This window comes from Eriocheir sinensis, chromosome 2 (genome assembly GCF_024679095.1).
Source record: "Eriocheir sinensis breed Jianghai 21 chromosome 2, ASM2467909v1, whole genome shotgun sequence".
NCBI lineage: Eukaryota > Metazoa > Arthropoda > Malacostraca > Decapoda > Varunidae > Eriocheir > Eriocheir sinensis.
This window is the reverse complement of record NC_066510.1, coordinates 504,465-529,960: the sequence shown is the minus strand read 5'-3', so window position 1 is coordinate 529,960 and position 25,496 is coordinate 504,465. Positions and strand designations below refer to the sequence as shown.

Genomic DNA, 25,496 nt, shown 5'->3' with positions numbered 1-25,496 from the left:
CTGTGCCCAGGGGCTTCGTGGTGCAGTGTTTAGCACACTTGGCTCACAACCGAGAAAGCCCGGGTTCGATTCCCGGGCGGATTGGAGAAATTTGGGCGGCTTTTCCGATACCCCTACGCCCCTGTCCACCCAGCAGTGAATGGGTACCAGGTATTAATTGGGGGTTGTGTCCCGTCTCCTGGGATTTGTTCCCTGCTCCTATAATTCCTTCCCCTCCTGTCTCTCCGGCATATGACCACAGATGTTGCGCCGGCTAAACGAAACTTTCCAACTTTTCACTCTGTGCCCCCCCTCCAGGCACCCTCTGTGTCCCCCCCCCCCCCAGGCACCTACCTTCTGTGCCCCCTGAGCTGCTTTCAGCGTCACACCACGCGCCCCTCTGGCGTTCCTCTCAGCGCTCGACCCCCCACCCCAACCCCTCCTCCTTGCCTCATCGCTGGTACGGCGAGTGAGCTCGTGTACACCGTGTGACACTACCCACTGAAACACGCAAACACAGTGTGACACTACCCACTGAGACACGCAAACACAGTGTGACACTACCCACTGAGACACGCAAACACAGTGTGACACTACCCACTGAGACACGCAAACACAGTGTGACACTACCCACAGAGACACGCAAACACAGTGTGACACTACCCACTGAGACACGCAAACACAGTGTGACACTACCCACAGAGACACGCAAACACAGTGTGACACTACCTACTGAGACACGCAAACACAGTGTGACACTACCCACAGAGACACGCAAACACAGTGTGACACTACCCACAGAGACACGCAAACACAATGTGACACTACTCACTTGACTACTCACTGCCCTGTGGATTACTCACCGCCCTATGGATTACTTACCGCCCTGTGGATTACTTACTGCCCTGTGGATTACTTACTGCCCTGTGGATTACTTACTGCCCTTTTGGATTACTCTACTCTCCTGTGGATTACTTACCTACAGTGCATAGTGTTCCCACCTGTGTTCAGTGTAGTGAGTTCACATTAACAGTTACAGTGTCACTATGTTACCTGCTATATGTGCAGTGTTGTGTTACAGTGCCTTCTTGAACACTGTGGTTCGCTCCCTGAGCCACTGTGGCCCCTGGCACGAGCCAGCGCCCCTCACTCGTCACGAACTGCTGTGGCCCCTCTTACCCTCAGCGCTGCTCCACCTTCACGACTGCCGCTCTAATACCAAGTTCCTCATCGACACCGGCGTTGACGTTAGTATTATCCCAGCGACCGCCACTCAGCGAACCCTACCTCCATTCTTGCACCTTTACGCCGCTAACGGTACCAAGATACCTGTCTACACGCGACGCACCATGCAGTGGACCTTTACCTACGACGTTCCTTCGAATGGACCTTCTACGTCGGGAACGTCTCGCAGGCAATCCTCGGAGCACACTTCCTAAGGCACTTCAACCTCTTAGTGGACGTCAAAGGACGGAGGTTGGTTGACCCGCTTACCTCCATCTCCTCTGCTGCACGACCAGCACCAGGCGACAGCTCGCAACTCGCCGTCGTTCACAAGGACCAGCAGTTCGCTGCCCTGCTCAAGTCGTTCCCCACGCTGACACAGCCCTACTCAGCCAGCGTGCCCGTCAAACAACACGTTACGCATCACATCGAGACGACAGGACCATCAGTACACGCCAAGCCCCGTCGCTTAGCTCCAGAACGCTACCGCCAAGGCAAGGCCGAGTTCGAGTCTCTGTTGCGTCAAGGTATTGTGCGGCCCAGCAGCAGCAACTGGTCATCAGCCCTCCACGTCGTCCCTGTGGTGCCCCGCGAGCCGCGACACCACTCGGCTTTGGCCTCAGCTATTATCCGTCAGTTCTCACTAAAAACCTTACAAATCGAAGGGGAAATGCGTATTTTGGAGACTATCCTTCTCATTCAGTTGGCACTTAGTGACCTAAATCATGATACTCTGAATCTCAAGCTTGGCCTTCAGCAGCTGTCCCAAACGCAGGTTTCCCCTCTCCTCCTTCCAAATGATGTACTATTTCGTGTGCTCAGCAATGCGTCACTCCATTACCCAGGCTTACTTTTCCCTGCAGCACATGAATATTTAGCATTGTATAGAGATGTCTCTAGGGTTATTTCTAAAGGTACGCTTTCCTCAGGAACCCTTCACTTCTACTTACAAATCCCCATGAAAGGGGATCCCTCTGACGTGTTCGATGTGTTTAAAATGGACGCGTTGCCTTTTCATCTTGATGGCACGCCATATTTTCTGCACACCGACACGCTTTCCACTTACCTTGCGGTTTCTGAAGACCGCACTCACTATATGCTCTTAGACTCCTTGGACCGCTGTACTAAACACCACCTGCTCTATGTATGTCCCCCTGTCGCCCCTGTCTACTCGACTTCTGTCCAGCGCTGCGAGATCGCTCTCTTTCTCGATCGCCCAGACGCCCTCTCGCTGTGTTCTAAGTCTCTCCTCAGAGTCTTCCCCCCGGTCTTCATCCCGTCTCCTGCGGGCTGGGTCTTCGCTACCGATACTCCCAGATGGTCACCATGGTCTGCCCGGACAGCCCGGTCTCCAAATACAGGCAGACCATCAACGGGACGGGTCTCCTCAGCCTCGGTATGGGCTGTAGTGCCCACTCCGACGCCTTCAGCCTCCCTACTATGGACGGTGACGCCCCGCTGACGGTTCATCGCGCCCCCTTCCACATCGGACGTGACGTGGTCTCATCGCTCCTGGCCAAGACTCCCCTTGGCCCCTTCCCCTCCCCGCCGCCGTCGCCCGGGTCGTCTCTGGCCCCCCCGCTGGACCTCCCTCCAGCACTTCACGCGCTCCAGGAATCCGTCTCTCCGGTCCCCGCCTTCGACCCCTTCCTCCCTTGGTGGGGGTGGCTGCTCCTCCTCGGCGTCGTCTTCGTCGCCGGTGGGGTGGCCTTCTTCTGTCTCTTCAGGTCCCGTCTCTCGCGGGCCTCCTCCCCCACGATCCCGCCATCCCCGTCTTGGCCCTCCATGGTCGTCCGCCGGGCGGACCGCTTCGTGCCACGAGGACGTGGCGTGGTTTTAACGGGGGGGGGGTATGTGGTGCCCCGCGAGCCGCGACACCACTCGTGTCATCATCATCTTCACCGGCAATATTTTCCGATGACAACAGCGGTATCGACCGCTAAAACACAACACGGACTCCAACACATGATTGTCCCCACTGTTCATTTACCAACCTATACACAATTGTAATTGCCCATTAACGCACCCGCTTATCTCTCTAAGCCAAAACACAATCACCGCGGCCTAAAACACGATCAGCCGCGGAACAAAATGTTATGAAAACAAAGCTGCGTCCCCGCGTGAATTAAGCATGTCGGTTAGGTAGATTATTGTATGAGCTCGGTGTGAGTTTGATGTATGACTCACACGCCTGACGTATTACCCTCGCGATATCTGCCTATATAAGAAGCATTTTCTCCAGGCTTGACCTCAGATTAACCAGCACTCTGTTCGTGGCTGGACACTCAGTTGTCCTTCCCTAGACAACATGGGTAGAACATTCATCGTTGCTACTGTGAGTATGGAGTGAAGAATTACCATAGAGGAAAGCGTATCTAACATATCTATTGTGTTCTATTATCTTAGTTTTACTTAGGATTATATTTCTATGATACTTTATTGTGTGAGTTTTTACTCAATATTATACCAGTGTTAACGTCAGTAACCAATAGTGAAAGAAAACCTGAAGACTCATTGAGTCTAGTAAGCCAGTCGCTGGTTTAAACAATATTTTTACCCTCTGTAATATTAAGTAGTATTAAGGTAGAATAAAATACATATAAGAAAGGCGACACCGTTTCATCACCCCATTTACGAACTCCTTTAAATACTCCTAAAGTACCAGAATTTTAAGTCAAGTGTCACTAGTACAAACAGTGTGTCGTCTCCCCTGTGTGACCCGGATTACGGGTTACAACATCCCCAAGAAGAACGGTGACATACGTCCCTGTGGAGACTACCGTGCCCTCAACTCACGCACCAAGATGGACAGATACCCGGTGCCAAACACTCAGGAATTATCGTTCCAGCTTGCTGGTTCCACCATCCCTTCACGTGTGGACCTCGTCAAGGCCTTTCACCAGATTCCAGTTCATCTTGACGACATACCGAAGATTGCCGTCATCACGCCCTTCGGTCTTTTTGAGTAAGTCAGGGTGCCTTTTGGACTCATGAACGGGGCCCAGACTCTCCAACTCATCGCTAGCCCGGATGAAGCCTCGCAGAGACAACACCTTCACCAAGTCCTCACCCGCTTGCAAGACTACGGCGTACTGATCAATGTGGACAAGTCTGAGCTCGATGTTACTTCCCTCACCTTCCTTGGCCACACTGGTACTTCAGAAGGTATCGCTCCACTCCACTCGAGGACTGAAGCCATCCAGCAGTTCCCGAAGCCGTCCACTCAAGGAATTACTCGGTATGGTTAACTTCTTCAACCGCTTCTTCCCGCACTGCACCCTCATGCTCCAGCCGCTCTACGCCATGGTGAAGCCCCGCAAGCGTGGCCAGTCTGTCACTCTTGTCTGGACTCCGGACGCTGATGCCGCCTTCCTCGCGGCTAAGAAGGCCCTCAGCAACACAGTCATGCTGTCCTTTCCTGCCCATGACGTGGAGATCTCTATAGCGACAGACGCCTCCGACACTGGGACTGGTGCTGTCCTACAACAGCTCTTCGACAACGCCTGGAAGCCGATTGCCTTCTTATCTCGTAAGCTCACCAAGCCTGAAACCAAGTACAGTGCTTACGACCTGGAATTTCTCGCAATCTTCAAGGCTCTCAAGCGTTTCCGCGACTTCGTTGAAGGCCGTCGTTTCCATGTGTTCACCGACCACAAGCCCTTTACTACTGCCTTCCTTAGAAACAAAGACTCCTACACACCATGTCAACTTCGCCACAAGGATTATTATTTCGCAGTTCACTACCGACATCCGGTACATCAAAGGAGCACACACTGCTCCAGCGGACGCCCTCTCCCGCAACATTACCGTTGTGACGTCCTCTTCATTTGATTGCGCCTCCATAGCCGCCGATCAGTCCGGCGACGCAAAGCTGGAGAAACTACTGGACAACCCGGCACTACAAATGAAGAGAATCACACTCCAAGGCACCAAGGTCGCTCTCTACGCTAACGTCTCCACGGCCGCTGTCCGTCCCTACCTGCCACGGCGACACCGCTACCAGGCCTTCCGTCAGCTTCACGACCTCTCTCACTCTGGCATCCGAGCCTCGCAGCGCCTGATGATGTCTCGTTTCATCTGGGAGGGAATCAACAAAGACGTCAGACTGTGAACCCACACCTGCACTGAGTGTCAAACCTCCAAGGTGACGCGACATACCCACTCTCCGCCCGGCACTTTCACGCCCGTCACGGAGAGGTTCGACCACGTCCACATGACCTTGTCGGTCCCCTGTCTCCCTCCGCAGGTCAGCGCTACATCCTCACCTGCGTGGATCGTTTCACACGCTGGCCCGAGGCCGCCCCCATCGCTGACATCACTACGGACACCGTCGCCTACGCCTTCATCGCTACTTGGGTCTCCAGGTTCGGCGTCCCTCTCAGCCTCACCTCAGACCGCGGCGGTCAGTTCGAGGGTAACGTGTGGAACAAGGTTATGACTCTCCTCGGCATACATAACTTCAAGCTATCACCCGCAGGCCAACGGCATGGTCGAGCGCTTCCATCGCCAGCTGAAATCCTCCCTCATGGCCTCCACCCAACGCGACAACTGGTCCCTGGCTTTTCCCTTGGTCCTCCTCGGCATCAGGTCCTCCCTGAAGGAAGACTTGCACCACTCCTCGGCTGAACTAGTCTACGGCACCAACATCCGACTCCCAGCCGAACTTCTTGCGCCCACACCTGACACCACCCCTTGCGGCGTCCAGGACTTCGCCGCCCGCCTTAAAGGTGTCATGAGGAGCCTTCAGCCGGTGCAGCCTCGCTCTTCCCCCTTCGTAAGCCACGACCTCGACACTTGCACCCACGTCTTCGTGCGCGTGGATGCAGTCCGGCGGCCTCTGCAGGAGCCCTACCAAGGACCCTACCGCGTCCTGAGACGGACCAGAAAGACTGTCACGGTCAACAGACACGGTTCGCAGGACACGGTCTCGATAGAGAGAGTCAAGCAGGCATACCTGTTGGCCCCAGACCAGGCGCCTCAGATCTGTCACCTAGTCATCACCATCCGTGCCAGAACGCCCCCGCACCAGGAAGATTACGTTCCTCCTTCCTTGTCACTAGGGGGGGTAGTATTGTAGCAGTCACCCCCACAAGCGGACGCGCGCTCTACCCCCGGTGACTGAGATAAAATGTGGTGCGGCAGCACAGACTTTGTTATTGTTAATATGTTTCTTTGTTGTGTCGTTATTTATGTTTACAATCAATTGTTAAGGGGAGCGTCTGGGGGGGTATTTTTGATGAATATTTTTAATTCCTCGAAATTCACTTTATGGGCTCATCATACCAGGGATACAATGGGGTGTCACGTGGCGAGGTTAGTTTTTTAAAATTTAAATCCTCGCGCGGTCTGGCGGCCCTTTAAATATCTGGTAGTGTTGCCATACAGAGCGCTTTACGCGCCAAAATATGCATACATGAGTCAGTGCTTTTATGTCCGTATTTTTTGCAATAGAGGATATTTTTTTACACAGGGTTAGAGTTACATTGACATTCATTACCAATACATTGTCATCGGAGAGCAGAATCGATGGGCGATCGATAAATTTAGTTTTCCTTCGTTTTCTCAAAACAGGGTCACACGCGCATTTATTTGATATTTCTAAGTTATTTATGGACCTAGCACAAACATAAAGATAGCGTTGGAAAGAGAAAAAAATTAGCGATAAATGCTAGTGATCAGAATCTGGATAAACATCATCAAAATTTTTATATAAATTTTCTAAGTTTAAACTTTGAAGAAACAAAAAAAAAAAAAAAATGGAAAAGTAATCTCTAGGAATACACTTATTTTGTATGCCCGTTCCAGTGGTGTTTTTATTTTTGAGCTATCTAAACTCTAAATATGCTTTTTTTCAATTTCAAAATTTTGAAATTTTTGAAAAAAAATTCATAATTTTTTTTTTTCAACAAATCTTCACCAAAACTGTACATGATGTTCCTACTCAAGGTACACATCACCTGTGAGAAAATGGTGATCCTCTGATAATATCTTAGAACATGGCAGACGCTCCCCTTAATTTTGAATTAGCAATAGGAAGCAAAGAGTGCAAATCAATGGTAAAAGATCTGACTGGGGATGTGTTACGAGTGGGGTCCCACAAGGTTCGGTATTAGGTCCACTTTTGTTTATTATTTATATCAATGACCTAGACACAGGAATTAGTAGTGATGTTAGTAAATTTGCAGATGATACCAAGATCGGTAGAGTAATTGAGTCGGATCAGGACGCTAATATTCTCCAAGGTGAACTCAACAGATTATATGACTGGGCGGATAAATGGCAGATGGAGTTCAATGTAGGGAAGTGCAGTATTCTGAGTGTAGGTAGGAACAACCCCTCACATAACTATTGCTTAAATGACACTCTCATAAGTAGGTCTGGGTGCGAGAGGGATTTAGGGGTCTTAGTGAGCTCTGATCTCCGTCCAAGGGCACAATGCATTCAAGCTAGAAATCGAGCTAATACGGTACTGGGATTTATTTCAAGGAGCGTAAGCAACAGAAGACCCGAAGTCTTCCTCAAACTATATTTAGCATTAGTTAGACCTCATCTTGACTATGCGGTTCAGTTCTGGTCACCCTACTATAGAATGGATATCAAAATGTTAGAATCGGTGCAGAGGAGGATGACTAAGATGATTCAGGGGTTGAGAAACTTGCCATACGAGGAAAGACTCAAACAGTTAAACTTGCATTCTCTAGAAAGGCGAAGGGTGCGTGGAGACATGATCGAGGTTTATAAATGGATGAAGGGCTTTAATAAGGGAGACATTCATAAGGTTTTGTTGGTAAGAGAACCGGGTAGGACACGAAGTAACGGGTTTAAACTGGATAAATTCAGATTCAACAGGGACATAGGCAAAAATTGGTTTACTAACAGGGTGGTGGATGAGTGGAATAGGCTTAGCAGTCATGTGGTGAGTGCCAATACAATTGTCACATTCAAAAATAGACTAGATAAATTCATGGACAGCGATATTAGGTGGGGTTAGATACACGGGAGCTTAGGGTCAAAGGAACTGCCTCGTACAGGCCTACCGGCCTCTTGCAGACTCCTGCGTTCTTATGTTCTTATGTTATGTTCTAACTGTTTATCAAAATCCGGCTACACTCTTCACACACACGTTATACACCACACACACCAACACACCAGTGTCATTTACACTACACAACATCTACAAAAATACATATTATACAAACAAACATTTTTCATGTGTTTTATAGTTTTTATAACTAGTGTGTACTGTGTATTAAAATCAACCTTGACGGGTAATGATTTCTCCTTTGCCTGTGACCAATTAGCAATTGAACTCGACTACCACCAACAACTTTACACCAAAAGGGGTACATGGCACATTTGCATCCTTGATCATCATTTTAACAGAGACGTCTTTGGCTTCAAGCTTAAGAAAAGTCTTTTAAAAGTATTTTTCAACTACTCCTTTTTGGACTGTTGATACTCACACACTGTTTTTAATAAGGCAACAATATATTGATTTCATATATTTGTTACATAAACTGTTTATAACGTCATTGTTCAAGCCCTTCCTGCGTCGTGACTGGTTTGGTCTGGCTTACACATCTGACTGTTGATTGGCTGATTGTGGGTATGTGACCGAGCCAGTATACATTTCCGAAAAATGCGTCCGGCATGGGTATAGGTCGAGCGAGGCGTTCCGATGCTATAAGGAAGTCGATGGGGTTATAGTAGTCTTCCTTTCAGGGTTCTTTAGCGCACACGTCGCGTAATACTTGCTTTCTTCATCACTGGATAGTTGAAAAATTCAGATTTGACTTTTGAGCACCACATTTTCCGAGTCAGTGGTAACTATTTCAGCGGAGACTCGCCCGCTACAGCATTCCCCTCCCAGTGACTTCAGAGAAGGAACGAAATCTTCCTGGTGCGGGGATGTTGTGACACAGACGGTGTTGCTTCGACGACGGAGAGTTGGGGCGCCTGGTCTGGGGCCAGCAGGTATCCCGGCTTAACTCTATCTATGGAGACCGCGTCCTGAGAACCATGCTTGTCGATCGTGACAGTCTTTCTGGTCCATCTTAGGACGCGGTAGGGCCCTTGGTAGGGCTGCTGCAAGGGCCGCCGGACGGCATCCACGCGCACGAAGACGTGGGTGCAAGTGTCGAGGTTTTGGTTGACGAAGGTCTTCTTCGGGGAAGAGTGAGGCTGCACCGGCTGAAGGCTCCTCATGGCACCTTTGAGGCGGGCGACGAAGTCCTGGACGCCGCAGTGGGCGGTGTCAGGTGTGGGCGCTAGAAGTTCGCCTGCGAGCCGGAGGTTGATGCCGTAAACTAGTTCAGCCGAGGAGTGGTGCAGGTCTTCCTTCAGGGAGGACCTGATGCCGAGGAGGACCAAGGGAAGAGCCAGGGACCAGTTGTCGCGTTGGGTGGAGGCCATGAGGGAGGACTTCAGCTGCCAATGGAAGCGCTCGACCATGCCATTAGCCTGCGGGTGATAGCTTGACGTTCTGTAGCGGCGGATGCCGAGGAGGGTCATAACTTTGTTCCACACGTTAGCCTCGAACTGGCCGCCGCGGTCTGAGGTGAGGCTGAGAGGGACGCCGAACCTGGAGACCCAAGTAGCGATGAAGGCGTGGGCGACAGCGTCTGTAGTGATGTCAGCGATGGGGGCGGCCTCGATCCACGCAGGTGAGGATGTAGCGGTGGCCTGCGAAGGGTGGCAGGGGACCGATAAGGTCTATGTGGACGTGGTCGAACCTCTCCGTGACGGGCGTGAAGGTGCCGGGTGGAGAGTGAGTGTGTCGCGTCACCTTGGAGGCTTGGCAGTCGGTGCAGGTTTTGGTCCACAGTCTGACGTCTTTGTTAATTCCCTCCAAGATAAAGCGTGACGTTATCAGGCGCTGCGAGGCTCGGATGCCAGGGTGAGAGGTCGTGAAGTTGACGGAAGGCCTGGTAGCTGTGTTGCTGTGGCAGGTAGGGACGGACGGTGGCCGTGGAGACGTCAGCGTAGAGAGAGACCTTGGTGCCTGGGAGTGTGATTTTCTTCATTTGAAGCGCCGGGTTGTGATCGGCGGCTATGGCGGCGTAATCGAGTGAAGAGGACGTCACAGCGGTAATGTTGCGGGAGATGACGTCAGCTGGAGCGTTGTCTGCACCTTTGATGTACCGGATGTCGGTGGTGAACTGCAAAATGTAGTCCATGTGGCGAAGTTGACGTGGTGTGTAGGAGTCTTTTTTCTTCAGGAAGGTAGTGGTGAGGGGCTTGTGGTCGGTGAGCACGTGGAAACGACGGCCTTCAATGAAGTAGCGGAAACGCTTGACAGCCTTGAAGATGGCGAGAAGTTCGCGGTCGTAAGCGCTGTACTTGGCTTCAGACTTGGTGAGCTTACGGGAGAAGAAGGCAATCGGCTTCCAGGCGTTGTCGACGAACTGTTGTAGGACAGCACCAGTCCCAATGTCGGAGGCGTCTGTTGCTATGGAGATCTCCGCGTCATGGGCAGGGAAGGACAGCATGACTGTGTCGCTGAGGGCCTTCTTAGCAGCGAGAAAGGCGGCGTCAGCGTCCGGAGTCCAGACGAGAGTGACAGACCGGCCACGCTTGCAGGGCTTCATCATGGCGTAGAGAGACTGGAGCATGAGGGAGCAGTGTGGGACGAAGCGGTTGTAGAAGTTAACCATACCCAGGAATTCCTTGAGTTGGCGCTGGGTGAACAGCTTCGGGAACTGCTGGATGGCTTCAGTCCTCGAGTTAAGTGGAGCGATGCCCTCTGGAGTAACAGTGTGGCCAAGGAAGGTGAGGGAAGTAACACCGAGCTGAGACTTGTCCACGTTGATCTGTACTCCGTAGTCTTGAAAGCGGGTGAGGACTTGGTGAAGGTGTTGTTTGTGAGAGGCTTCATCCGGGCTAGCGATGAGTAGATCGTCTATGTAGGCGAAGAAGAAGTCTTTGGTTTGTCATCAGGATGGACTGGAATCTGGTGAAAGGCCTTAATGAGGTCGAAACGTGAGAAGATAGTGGAACGAGAATTCCTGGATGTTTGGCACCGGGTATATGTCCATCTTAGTGCGTGAGTTAAGGGCACGGTAGTCTCCACAAGGATGTATGTCGCCGTTCTTCTCGGGGACGACGAGGAGAGGTGATGACCAGTTGCTGCTGCTGGGCCGTACAATACCATGACGCAACAGAGACTCGAACTGGGCCTTGACTTGACGGTAGCGTTCAGGAGCTAAGCGACGGGCCTTGGCGTGTACTGAAGGTCCTGTAGTTTCTATGTGATGCGTGACGTGGTGTTTGGCGGGCACGCTGGCTGAATAGGTCTGTGTCAGCGTGGGGAAGGACTTGAGCAGGGCAGCGAACTGGTGGTCCTTGTGAACGACGGCGAGTTGCGAGCTGTCGCCTGGTGCTGGTTGTGCATTGGAGAAGATGGAGGTGAGCGGGTCAAGCAACCTCCGTCCTTTGACGTCGACTAAGAGATTGAAGTACCTTAGGAAGTGTGCTCCGAGGATTGCCTGCGAGACGTTCCCGACGTAGAAGGTCCATTCGAAGGAACGTCGTAGGTAAAGGTCCACTTGCATGGTGCGTCGCGTGTAGACAGGTATTGTGGTACCGTTGGCGGCGTACAGGTGCAAGAGTGGAGGTAGAGTTTGCTGACTGGCGGTTGCTGGGATAATACTGACGTCAGCGCCGGCGTCAATCAGGAACTTGGTGTTGGAACGGCAGTCGTGGGGGTGGAGCTGCGCTGAGGGTTGATGACGAACACTATGCTGCACTAATGCTCGCCCTTGGAGTTTGACGCCTTGTAAGTGCACGGGGTGGTACACCTCGTGGCCTTCTTGCCGAAGTTGTGGTGGTACCAACAGAGTTCTGGGCTCCTTGAACGGGAGCGGCGCTGGCGTAGGTGAGGAGTGGGGGAGCGAGAGCGGTGGCGGTCTAGCCGCTTCTCAAGAGAGGTGACCTTCGTCGCGAGCAGGGAGACTTGTTTTATAAGTTCGTCAAGTTGAATGGTCCCCTGGGAAGCGACGGAAGACACTGAAGAAGCTAGCGGTCCAGGTAGAGTCGCCATGAATTCGTCTGCTAACTTGGCGATGGCGTCAGGCTTCAGGTCGTCCTTAACGCTGAAGAGGCTGCGCTGGACAGCAGGGGGCAGACGTTGGTAAAACAGCTGTTTGAACAAGTCGGGGTCGAAAGACTGGTACTTGTCGCCGAGCAGCTGCTTCATGCGGCGTAGGAGGTCTGTCGGTTTCTCGTTACCCAGCTCTTCCTTGGAGAGAAGTTCACGGAGGCGGGTGGCGACAGAAGACTGAAGGCGTTAGAGTAGACCAGTCTTCAGGTCTTCATAGGCATGGTCGGAGTTGGAGGCTGAGGCGATGACGTCGGAGACTTGTGGGAGGACGTCGGCGGGCAGGAGGCTAACAGCGTGAGTGAATTGAGTAAGGCTGTTAGTAATTTGAATCCGCACTCTAAAATCGCGAACTACATGGACGGGTCCTGTGAGCAGAAGGGCGGCGCTTTGAAGGACACCGCCGCCGCAGCGGAAGAGTTGGCGTCGTCAGTCATGATGAAGGTGAACGGTGTGGAGCAGATTGACAAAGGAGCTGGCGTAAAACGGGCCAGGGGCCACGGCAGTCCGAGAGAGCGTCGAGGGAACTGCGTGTGAAGGCGCTAGCTGCCAGCGTGCCAGGGGCCTCGGCAATCCGTGAGAGCGTCGAAGGAACTGCGTGTGAAGGCGCTGGCCCGTGCCAAGGGCCTCAGTGGCTCGGGGAGCGAACCAGTGTCCAAGAAGGCACTGTAACACAACACCGTACGCTAAGTAGGTAACACTGTGACACTAACTGTTGGTGGGGACTTGCTACACTGAACTGTTGGATACATTGCACTGTACATGAGGATCCACAGGAGATGGGTAATCCAAAACGGCGGTGATAATCCAAAATGCGATGAGTAATCCAGGGGGCAGCTAGTAATCCCAGTGGGGTGTCACACTGTGTTTGCGTGGCGTGTGTTTGCGTGTACACTTGGTCTGGTGTGGAATGTTCGCGTGTACACTGTGTCTTGTGTGACACTGCGTGTCTCAGTAATGTGTCGCACTGTTTGAGTGGTCACTGAGTCTTGTGTAAGTGTCACGCGGTGTGCGTCTCAGTCCCCGTACCAGCGGGAAGGTAAGGAGGAAAAGGGGTGGGGTGGTGGTGGTGGGGGGTGGTTGGGTGAGCGCACATAAGGTGCCTGAAAGGGGCACAGAAGGCGCCTGGGGGAGGGCGGGGCGGAAACCCTGAAGGTGGCAACTACGTCATAAGGCGTAATGTTTCTCCTGACCTGGGGCTCAACCTCACGAACACCGAGCGGTTTGAGGTTCATTGCCCCAGGAAAGGGTGGACGAATGGGTCAGTTACCCTGGCTCAGGTCCTCCACTCTGGAGAGAGTGCCCTAAAAACGGCACCGGTTTAAAGCCACCTTGAACCATAGCAACACTGCAGGGTCACCAACTGTTGGCGGTAGTGAGTGTTCTGAGTGCTAATCGGTTTACGGATAGAGAAAGGCAATATCCGTCAGGGTTACTTTATTGACAAAAACATACACAGGTCATTGACATGGACAAGACACATAAAAGAGGTGGTTGAGTGTATATGCGTGTGTATGAATGTTGTTTAGTTTAAGTGACATATAAATGTTGGTGTGTGTAGTAAACAATGTGTAGAAGGAATGTAGAGCGGGACGAGGATTGACAGTAGGAGATAAACGAGTAACAAGAAATGTTAACAATGAAGACGCGACACAATAGACAGGAAGACGAGGACATCAAAACACTAATGATAAAAACAGAGTAACAGAGTCTATGCTGTAGCACCACATTTTCCGAGTCACTGGTAACTATTTCAGCGGGGACTCTCCCGCTACAAATCTGCAATCTTTCTCCTGTGCAGTGATAAAGAAACCAAGTATGTATTACGCGATGTGAGTGGACTACAGGGCATAACAGTAAAGTTTGTAGTGTGGCGAGGTCTGTTTCCCTGATGTGTGGAGAAAGGCTGCCTCAGACGGCTGTCCAATCATCGACGAGCTTACAAAAGCAGCCTAGGAACCAGTAGCAACTCGCTTGCAAGCTACAAAAAGAGTATAGCACAGCCCTGTGTGGTTTCAGGTCGTCGCTTCACGCGCCTCACGGCGACGTTGCTCTATGTCTACACTACAGTTAATTAACATTATCTGTTTCTGAGCCTCTTTGTGGCTTGACGCCTTCGGCATGCTGGTGTAACAGTGTAGTGTGTAGTAAACAGCTTGCAGTAGACAAAATGAGGGAGGTAAATGGTCTCCTCTAAAGGGAGCAGGAATGATGGAAGGATGAGTAGCGAGGAGCGACAACGAGCCTCTTCCTCTGTTCCTGCGCATCTAAGCTTGTGAGAGGGAGTTCCATCGCGAGAGCCATCACGTGCACACGTGCGGAACTCTTCCCTTGTGCCGGCCTAAGTGAGACTCGGGTCGTGACTACGAGGGTGATCAGAAAAAATAGTTGCCTGTAACACGAAAACCTTGAGGGCTGGGAGGGAGCGGAGCTAGAGGAGTGGAGTGTTGCCTGTCATGACTTGTTTGAATCTATCACCGCTTCTCTGGCTTGTCTTGTCTTGTTGTAATGTGCGAATGCGTCAGTCTTGGTTTGCTCTCTGACCGGAAACAATGGATTTATCGAAAGAAGGCTGTAGGTTCACTAGGTGGAAACTGGGGAAGAAGGCAACAGAGATTTGAGGGGAATTGTTGCAAGTTTATCCTGAATCACTTCATCACTTGAAACTGTTTCGCGCTGGATTCGCGCTTTTGCAGCCGAAAAAACTGAACTGAAAGATGAACATTGCTCAGAACGCCCTCGGACATCTGTGACCGAAGCAAACATGGTCCTTGCGCGGTCCATCATTGACGAAGATCCAACTGCAACTCTTCGGTTCTTATCCTTGGAGCTTGGCGTCACTTATGGGAGTGCACATGCCATTGTACATGAACACTTAGGGCTGAGGAAGAACAGTGCTCGATGGATACCCCATTTGCTGACGGAATATCAGAAGATCGAACAGGTGCGGATTTGTCGTCTCTTGTTAGCGGAATTTGAGCCAAATGGCCCGAAACGGTTTTCGGTTGTTGCCACTTGAGATGAGTGTTGGATTCCTTCCTTCACCAACCGAGACAAGCATTCCAACATGGTGTGGTTGGATGATGAAGAGCATCGACCACGAAAATGCTGCACCCCACAAAGCTCGACTCACTCTGCAGTACCTGGAGCAACAAGGCATCTCTCTTCCCCACCATCCACCCTACTCACCTGACCTTGCTCGCTGCGACTTTTGGTTATTCACAAAGATTAAAGCTGCGATCACTGGGAAGCAATTTCAACCCATCCAAGATCTGGCTTCGAGGTATACCGGCTTCTGAGTTCCGTGACTGCTTCATGAAATGGCGGAGGATGATGGAACGCTGCATAAAGGCAGGAGGGGAGTACTTTGAAAGAATGTAAGCCCCGGTTTTGATTTTCCTTCATACCATCAAAATATGTGATGTCACTGTCATTACTTTCTGATCAGCCCCTATATCGTCAAGGCAGTGGCAGTGCAGTAGCCACTACGGCCGGTCAATCGGACGGGCAACCTGCTCCTACGGGCTACACCGAAGTAGTGGAGGTAGCGGACACAGAGATGGAAGAAGGACAACCCCACTTTAAGCGGCAACGTACATCTCGACATCGGCCGTGACCCAGGAGAACCTCAGCCCCAACCCTGACAACTTCCCCACCCCTCCACCGTACGAAACAGCCTCCTTATTACTGCGGACCAAGACTAGGGTCCAAGTCTTCAATAACCCCAGGAAGGTAACACATGCCCTCACCTCTTCCCCCTTGGGTAAATATGTTCTGGAGGGGAAAGCACGTTCCCTGGGAAACGGCTCGGCCTTAGTTGTCGTTTATCAACGAGCACAACATCCTTGAGGTGCCGGATTGATTGATTATTGCGGCGTTCTCTCTTGGCGCCGCAACTGCGGGGTCATATGGCGCCGAATTTAATACATAATAAAATACATTATAAAACTATGTAAAATCGATTGAAAATTAAAATAAAATTATAAAAAACAAAATAAATAAAAAGTCAATAAATCGTACACGATTGATTATTGATAATTGAGGCGTTGTGTCTTGGCGCCGCAACTGCGAGGTCATATGGCGCCGGATCTAGTGCAAAATGACTTGTATTTTAAAAAACAACACCAATAAAACTATATAAAACCACTTAAAAATTAAAAACGTTATAAAAAAAATACACTAATAGAACTATCTAAAACCAGTTAAAAATAAATTACAAGACAAAACCACTTTAGAAAATCAATGAAACCAACAGAAGGTTAAGGACGCCAGCCTCCTGTAGGAAGCCATAAACTTAATGTCTCGGGGAGAGTGCCTTCTCGCCCAGTACCAGTGAGAGGGAGAAACTCCCATCTCCGCCCCGACACAGGGGGAGGTACCGCTCTCGCAGGTCCCCCAGACTGGGGCACTCGACCAGCAAGTGCCGAACAGTCAGGGGGACCAGTCATCACAGTAGGGCTGAACTCCCCGGGACATGAGGAAGCCATGTGTGTATCGAGTGTGACCCACCCTAAGGCGGGTCAGAGTAGTCTCCTTCTTACGATTCCGAATATGGGAATACGATCAGGGACGCACAGCCCTGGTCGTGACTTCCCCCATCTCTGTCGTGGCAATCACAGCCTCCCACCTGCGCTGCCACACACTCTTGAGTGCAGACCGCAAGGTGGGATGCAAATCCCTAAGTGGAAGAGGGCACTGTGAGGTTGGAAGAGAAGCAGAGGCCCACCTCACCTCATCGGCCTCCTCATTACCACGCACAGAGACGTGGGCAGGTACCCAACAAAAAAATATTTGGTGGCCACGGCTTTTGGCCAGAACCAGCCAGCTAGAAATATCAAAGACTGTAGGGTGGGTGCTTATAAAATCTTCCATTGCGGACAGGGCTGCCAGTGAGTCAGAGTATACGGTGTAAATATTGACAGGCAGAGTGAAGATTGTGCGAATTGCTAAAAGAATAGCAGATAGTTCTGCGGGAAAAATTGAGGCGAAGGCTGGTAAAGTTCCAGAACGGGAAAAGTCCGACGCCAGCATCGGATTTGGGGCTTTCCGTGTATACTGGTACAGAATTGGCGTGACTAGCTGTGTGGGACAGGAAAAGCTGTCGAGCAGTTGCTGTCGAGATGCTTGCTTTGTTGAAGTTGAAGTACCGGCATAAATGTGTTTTTGGAACTCCCACGGAGCGATGGGGGGTACCTGATAAATTGCTATAGGGAAGAATGGTAGTGAGAGGTCCCCAATGACATTCCGGACACGGAAATTAAAGGGGCGAGGTAGGGGAGGTTTGGTGTATGCAGGGTTGTTAGGTTGTCGTTGTAGTCTGTACCAGTACTTAATCAGAAGTCCATATCTCTGCAAGTCTAAGGGTGGCACTCCTGCGTCAACTAAAAGACTTGATATGGGGGATGATCTAAAAGCACCGGTTGACTGTCGGACTGCCGCGTGATGGACTGCATCAAGTGAGCGGAGGCGGGCGGTTGTTGCCGATGTGTATACTTCGCAGCCGTAGGACAGTCTCGACTCGATGAGTGCCTGGTTAAGGCGTAGGAGTATTGTGCGCTCAGCGCCTTATGAAGTGCATGAAATAATACGAAAGAGATCGAGGGATCTCATGCCTCATGCACTTTGTTTTTAAGGCTTTTAGGTGTGGAAGACATGTGAGGCGCCTGTCAAAGGTGAGTCCCAGGAATTTGTGTCATTCCGCGACAGGGAGACGTGAGCCGCACTTGATGAGATCAGGGTCTGGATGGTGGCTTCTCAGGAGCAAAAGTGCATTGCAACCGACTTTGAAGGTGATAATCGGAAGCCATGTTTGTCCGCCCATCGGGATGTCCTGTCGATGACATGTTGCAGTCTTCGCTCTGTGGTGGACATCCTAAACGCTGAGTACCAGATTGCCAGGTCGTCGACATAAAGGGAGGACGACACCCCCTCTGGGACCAATGTTGTAACTCCATTTATGGCCACGGAAAAGAGGGTGACACTGAGGACGTATCCTTGGGGAACTCCTTCCTGCTGATCATAAGGTGGTGAGTAGGAGGTACCAACTCTTACGCGGAAGGTCCTTTCTCAAAGAAATCCCTCAATAAACTTTGGCATCCGTCCACGAAGACCAAAGTTATGAAGCTGCTTTAAAATCCCATACCTCCATGTCGTGTCGGAGGCCTTCTCGAGATCAAAGAAAATGCACACCATGTGTTGTCTTTCTACAAACGAGCGGCAGATAGCTGACTCAAGACGCACGGTAGGCGGTGGCCGAACTGGTAGTGTACTGGGCCCACATTCACCGCGTGATGGACGACGTGGGTTCGTATCCCCACGCTACCACTCGGATTTTTCAGTCACCGCCGAGTAGCTTAAAACTACCCACATGCTGTCCTGAAGACCACCTATCAACCCGGACTCTAGAGGAAGCCGTCCAAGCGAATCAAGAACGAGTTCCGGGGGGCAGCCTGAGCCAATGCAAGATGGCGCCACTATAAACACTCGCCTGCGCCAGAACGGGCTGGGCCGACCATCAGGCCCCACCTGGAAGAAGCCTTGGGCCGACCATCGGGCCCCACCAGGAAGATGCCTACCGGCGCAACAGGCAACGACGTAAAAAAAAAAAAAAAAAAAAAAAACAGCGCATCTACTGTTGTTCTCATCTTTCGAAACCCGGACTGGTAAGGAGATAGGTGGAAGGTAAATAATTAAAATAATATAAGGTTATAAAAGTCTATTAAAGGACCTAAATTATAAAGGGTGATAAAAGTTTTAAGAAGAGAGTTTTGAAATGGTCCATTAAAATATAGCACTAGTTTAAAATATAGTAAAATGTTCAATAAGAATGCATTAGTAAAATACAGTGAACTTTCAATGAAGAGGCCCTACAGGAGATGGAGGACGCCCACCTCCTGCAGATACCCCATGACGTCATGTCCAAGGGTGAGCGCCTTTTCTCCCAGCATTAGGGAGAGGGAAAAATTCCCATCTACACCACGACACCAGGGGAGGTACTGCTCACGCAGTATCCGATATCTCAGCATTAACGACCTCCGGCGCAGGTCCAAGGAATGGATGCCGGCATCCACTAACATACTTGGAATCGGACATGACCTAAAGGCTCCTGTTGCAAGACGAACCCCAGCATGATGCACAGAGTCCAACATGCGGAGACGAGCATCCGAGGCGGAAGAGTAGATCTCACACCCGTACTTCAGTTTCGGGAGTATAAGTGATCTTTGCAACATGAGGAGGGTCTGCAGATCCGCACCCCAAGAGGTATGGGCTAAGACCTAAGGAGGTTCATTGCCTTCAAACAATTTGGAAATAAGAAGACAAGTACCTCCCGAAGGAGCTTGTGTGGAATCTGCTGGCGAGTATATGGCACTGTAATTGCGTTGGGGAGGATGAGCGGATGCTCCTAACAGTGTCTCCTGGAGTCGGATACACTGTAGCTGGGAGTCTTTAATGAGTAGGTGGAGTTCCTCCCAGTTTCCTCATAACCCGCAGCAGTTCCACTGCAGGATCTCGAATATTAATTGTTTCTTCAGGGCGCCCCGGAGAGGACCTCCTGTGGTAGAACCGGGCTTTCGCTGGAGGTTGACCCCAGCGCTAGCGTTTTCTTTATCGGCCCGAGGGCCGATGTGACAGGTAGGGGGACACCTAAATTTCCCCGGCCTCTTGCTACTGCCGGCGGCTTCCTCACCCTGCCCTTCCCAACCTTCCGCCACTCCGACGGCGCGACAAGGGAGGGTGACATTGGTGGAGCCTCCGGCACGATCACTGGGAAACGGCTCGCCTATTGTTGTTGTCATCTACAAGCACAACATCCTTAAGGTGCCGGATTGATTGATCGTTGAGGCGTTCTCTCTTGGCGCCGCAACTGCTGCCTGTCGATACTTTTACTGTCTACTCTGACTCACAGGCAGCCCTGTCCGCAATAGAAGATTTTAGGAGCACCCACCCTATTGTTTTAAATATTTTTAGCTGGCTAGTTTTAGCAAAAAGGCGTGGGTATCAGGTGACGAGTGGCTTTAAACTACCCACATGCTGTCCAGAAGACCACCTATCAACCCGGACTCTAGATTCTAGGATTAAAGATGAGCTCCGGGAGGGCAGCATGAGCCAATGCAAGATGGCGCCACTATAAGCACTCGCCTGCGCCAGAACGGGCTGGGCCGACCATCAGGCCCCACCAGGAAGAAGCCTTGGACCGACCATCAGGATCCACCGGGAAGAAGCCTACCGGCGCAATAGGTCAAGACGTAAAAAAAAAAAAAAAAAGTACTCATACACAAGAGTTGCTTTTTACTACCTCACATCCGTACCCACCACGGAACCCAACATGGGGAGGCTGGATGTTGGGGCCAGACCGCACCCAACAGCCCCAGGGGTAATGGGGAAGTATACGCGGCTACTGCCAGGCGTTTAACGGCAACTGCGGGACCGTTGCGAACGCCCACCCGGCAGTGACCGCTTGATCCTTGCCAATGTATGACCAGCCGATTGATTCAGCGGGGCCACACTGATCCACCCGTCTTACCCCAACCCTCCCACCAATGGAGCGTTTTGCCTACCGAGGGGAACTACACCCTGCCCCGCGGTGGACTCAGCTCCCAGGTGAGAGGGTACGGGGATTATACGGTACGTAACGCACGGCAAACACGTGGCGAGACAATAGCCCTGCCCTAGTTGATAAAAGGGCGGGCGCAGGCAACATCACCAAAAGGCCTCCTCTACTGGTGATGAGGGGGGAGCATATGGTCCACGAGGTCAGCGGACATCGAGCCCTATCGAGGTAGGCAAACTACCACGGTAGGTGATGCCGCCAACCCCGCTTTAAGCACCGTCACAACGACAAGGTGAATTCCATTCGACGTGGTGTGTGCTTCATATTTTTCCCTCATGCAGTTGTGGTAATGATCCTCTCCTGATGCATTTTTTTTCCACACATCCCCCCTTCTTGTGATATCAAGTACATTTTTTTGCTCATTATATATATATATATATATATATATATATATATATATATATATATATATATATATATATATATATATATATATATATATATATATTTTTTTTTTCTTCAGAAATAGCGCAATTATTGAAGGTTGTAATTCTTGACAGAAAATATTTTATTACAAAAGGTTTTTGGCATATAACATTGGAATCTTCAGGGATTATACACATATTTGTTATAAATAACATGCGGGAATGGTTAGGCTAGCAGCAATAGGAAAAATTTCATCTGCATAAAACCATCTAGACAATTCGCCGAACACCGCGAATCGGACGCCGAATTGTCTGCGACATTTCGGCGACAATTCGGCGTCCATTTTGCATTCGTGCACATTCGGCGAACGGCCGCGAATTTTTCATGCAACATGAAACTTTCGTGGCGGTCGTGACGAACTGTCAAAAGTCGCGTGGTGGACGCAGACATGTCCCCGAACGGCCAAGAACAGGCAAGAAAGATGACGAACTTGTTCGCGACACAGGATGACTTGCATATTCGCGCACATTCGTTAGCTAAAATTCGGCAGTGTATTTGGGGGTTAAGTTAAGGAATCGTATATTGAATATTATAGAGCAAGATTTAAAGGCCTAGGAAAAAATCTTTGTGACCTCATTCATCACATGCAAGCAGAAAGTGAGTTTTAGTGCAGGCCACTATCATCATTCGGCACTTAGAAGAGGAAATAAGGGAAGACTTCCTTGCCTTTGTCCACGCCCATGACCTCACCGGTAAAGGTTTAGCTTGGCTCCTTTTGCGCACCGCTGAAGACCTCGGATTGGAGATGGCCAAGTGCAGGGGACTTGGTTTCGATGGAGCAAGTGCCATGCGGGTGTGCCGCAGTACTCATGAAGAAGTACACCCTGGCCAAGCCAATCCACTGCTTTAACCACCGGCAGAATCTAGTACTGATGAAGGCGTGTGACGTCAAGGAAGTGAAGATCGCTCTTCAAACACTGACGGAGGTGTACAACTTTGTTCATTCTTCGAATATGCGCTCTCTCCGCTTCACAGAGGTTGTCAAGCTTACCTCGGCCAAGCGCGAAAAGCTTGTTCCCCTGTGCCCCACCAGGTGGACTGAGAAGAATGACGTAGTGCTGGTTTTGGTTTCTGCCTGTCATCGCTGTTTTTCTCTAGGAAGAATTTGACGCCACCGCTGGGCTCCTTCTCATCGCCATACGTGTTCCCCGCTTTGTCGTTGGACTGGTTGTAGTGGAGTGTATATTGGCGCATACTCTCGAGCCGAGCCGAACTCTTCATAGAAAAGATGGCGAGCTGCTGGTGTCAATCTATGCCACGATTCGTGGCATCGATACCATTTTGCCAAGTTCAGAGCAGATGCGGATAATCATTGCACGACGTGTTCATGAAAGCGGAAGAGCTTTTGGTCGACAATGGGGTCATCGCATGGAACCATCCCTGTGCCACGACTCTGTGGACGACAGGCCCAGCGATCAAATGTTCCGTGCGAGAATGCTGAGGAGTACTACCGCCGGGCGGTGTACATTCCGTTCGTGGACCACGTCTTGGCTGAGTTGAAGAGTCGGTTCGGCAACAACACAGTGCCTGTCGCACTTCAGCTCAAGCAACTCCTCAAAGGCCCCGAAACGGATATTGCGGCTGTGCTTCAAGCGGCGAAGCTCTACGAGCTCGACATCGAATCCCTGACACTCGTGAAGGCGGAAGGGGAGCGCTGGGCATTATCTGTTCCGGTCTTCCAAACTACCAAAGAAGCCCAGGCACACGCCAGCACCAGCATGTTCCCCAATCTCGCCATTCGCTTGAAAACTCTGTTGACGCTTCCAGTCTCCAACGCGGAAGCCGAGAGGTCTTTCTTAGCAATGAACAGGCTGAAAACCTATCTGAGGAGTACCGTCGGCCAAGAGCGCCTGAACGGACTTCCCCTCCTCTGTGTCCACTATGATTCCCCATTTCAGTCGAGAGTGATGAGCAAATTCGGCGAAAAAAACCGCCGACTACTCTTTGCTTGGTGAGGCACTTGTTGAATACTTGGGAATTTGTAAATATATTTCTTTAAATCAGCCAATCTTTTCAAATGTGTTACCTCAATCCCATGTAAAAGAAGCCCTAAAAGAATTCCTTTTTATCTTCAGCTGTGTCTAATTTTACATATTAACTCTTTTTTTGTAAAAAAAAAGGTTAGGTTTGTAATTTATATATGACCTGCATTATGATCACTCTTGCTGCTTACATATCGAAATAAACGTTTAGTTTTCTTCGAATGTTCGTATGGTGATGATTTCTACCTGTTCAAATCTGCTTTTTGAACTAATGCTAACTATGAACTTTACATTTCTGCCCGGAATCGTATCTATTCTCCAACTAATCAAAAACTCTTTCATTAATAGAAAATGCCAAAACCTTGCTTTCTCTAACTCTTCCCGTGACTTCTGGCATCTAGCCCTAAACACCTCCAACTTCACTTCTTCATCTTTCCCTCCACTCCTCAGTCCTGACGGCAACACTGCCGTCTCATCTATCTCTAAGGCTGAACTCTTCTCTCAAACTTTTTCTAAAAACTCCACTCTGGACGATTATGGGCCTATTCCTCCTCATCCCCCTCTGACTCTTTTATGCCTGTTATAAAGATTCTTCAAAAAATCCTCAGAAGGCTTATGAAGCGGATGGAGTGCCTCCTATTGTCCTTAAAAACTGTGCCTCCGTGCTGTCACCCTGCCTGGTCAAACTCTTTCGCCTCTGCCTGTCAACATCCACCTTTCCTTCCTGCTGGAAGTATGCCTTCAAACAGCCTGTGCCTAAGAAGGGTGACCGTTCCAATCCCTCAAACTACCGTCCTATAGCTTTACTTTCTTGTCTATCTAAAGCTTTTGAATCAATCCTTAACCGGAAGATTCAAAAGCACCTTTCCACTTCTGACCTTCTATCTGATCACCAGTATGGGTTCCGCAAGGGGCGTTCTACTGGTGGTCTCCTTGCCTTCCTAACTGACTCTTGGTCATCCTCTCTTAGCCGTTTCGGTGAAATTTTTGCCATTGCGCTGGACATCAAAAGCTTTTGATAGGGTCTGGCACAAATTTTTGCTTTCCAAACTACCCTCCTACGGTTTCTATCCTTCTCTCTGTACCTTTATCTCCAGTTTCCTTTCTGACCGTTCTATTTCTGCTGTGGTAGACGGTCACTGTTCTTCCCCTAAACTTATTAACAGTGGTGTCCCACAGGGTTCTGTCCTATCTCCCACTCTTTTTCTTTTGTTCATTGATGATCTTCTTTCCAAAACGAACTGTCCTATCCATTCTTACGCCGATGACTCCACTCTGCATTACTCAACTTCTTTTAATAGAAGACCCACCCTACAGGAACTTAACGATTAAAGGCTGGAGGCAACAGAACGCTTAGCCTCAGACCTTACTATTATTTCCGATTGGGGCAAGAGAAACTTGGTGTCCTTCAACGCCTCAAAAACACAGTTTCTCCACCTATCCACTCGACACAATCTTCCAAACAACTATCCCCTATTCTTTGCAACACTCAGCTTTCACCTTCTTCAACACTAAACATCCTCGGTCTATCCTTAACTCAAAATCCCCTTATGCAAGAGTCAACCAGCATCTTCACTCTTTCATCCCTCACGCTGGTAAACTCTGGAACAATCTTCCTTCATCTGTATTTCCTCCTGCTGACGACTTGAACTCTTTCAAGAGGAGGGTATCAGGACACCTCTCCTCCCGAAATTGACCTCTCTTTTTGGACACTCCTTTGACCTCTATTCAGGAGCAGTAAGTAGCGGGCTTTTTTTTTTTCTTTACGCCCTTGAACTGTCTCCTTAGCTGTAAAAAAAAAAATGTATGGGGGATTCCGTACAAGGGTTGGATCATATTCTGATTCTTAGAAGTCAAATATAAAGATTTGTGACATTATGATTAAAAATACAAGTACTTATATTAATTCATTCAAAATACAAATATAAATATAAATACCTACTTCTGAAATTAGGATCTAAAAATATCTTCATATCATAATCACATATTTTCATCACTAATGCCCGGAAGATTTCTGGGCTCATCTTTGCTCGCTCAGGATTGTAAATTATTACCAGCTTTGCTAAACATTCCCATAAACGGTGCCGACGTTGCAGATCAGCCTAGAAATATCTTGGCAAAGCGCCTCAGAATTTTGAAGTTTGGATATCACGCCAATATTTGACAGGTTGATGTCAAA

The 25,496-nt window shown here is 50.0% G+C and overlaps 1 protein-coding gene across 1 annotated transcript in view; it reads left to right on the top strand.

The window, feature by feature from the left end:
- The window catches only part of LOC126998055 (uncharacterized), a 154,810-nt gene extending 141,840 nt beyond the window's left edge, over positions 1-12,970 (top strand). The window contains exons 12-16 of the mRNA XM_050859381.1: positions 298-467; positions 1,061-1,226; positions 4,940-5,137; positions 5,909-6,070; positions 12,860-12,970. Coding sequence (XP_050715338.1) covers positions 298-467; positions 1,061-1,226; positions 4,940-5,137; positions 5,909-6,070; positions 12,860-12,970 — 807 coding nt within the window. The remainder of the gene's footprint in view (positions 1-297; positions 468-1,060; positions 1,227-4,939; positions 5,138-5,908; positions 6,071-12,859) is intronic.
- Positions 12,971-25,496: the final 12,526 nt, after the last annotated feature.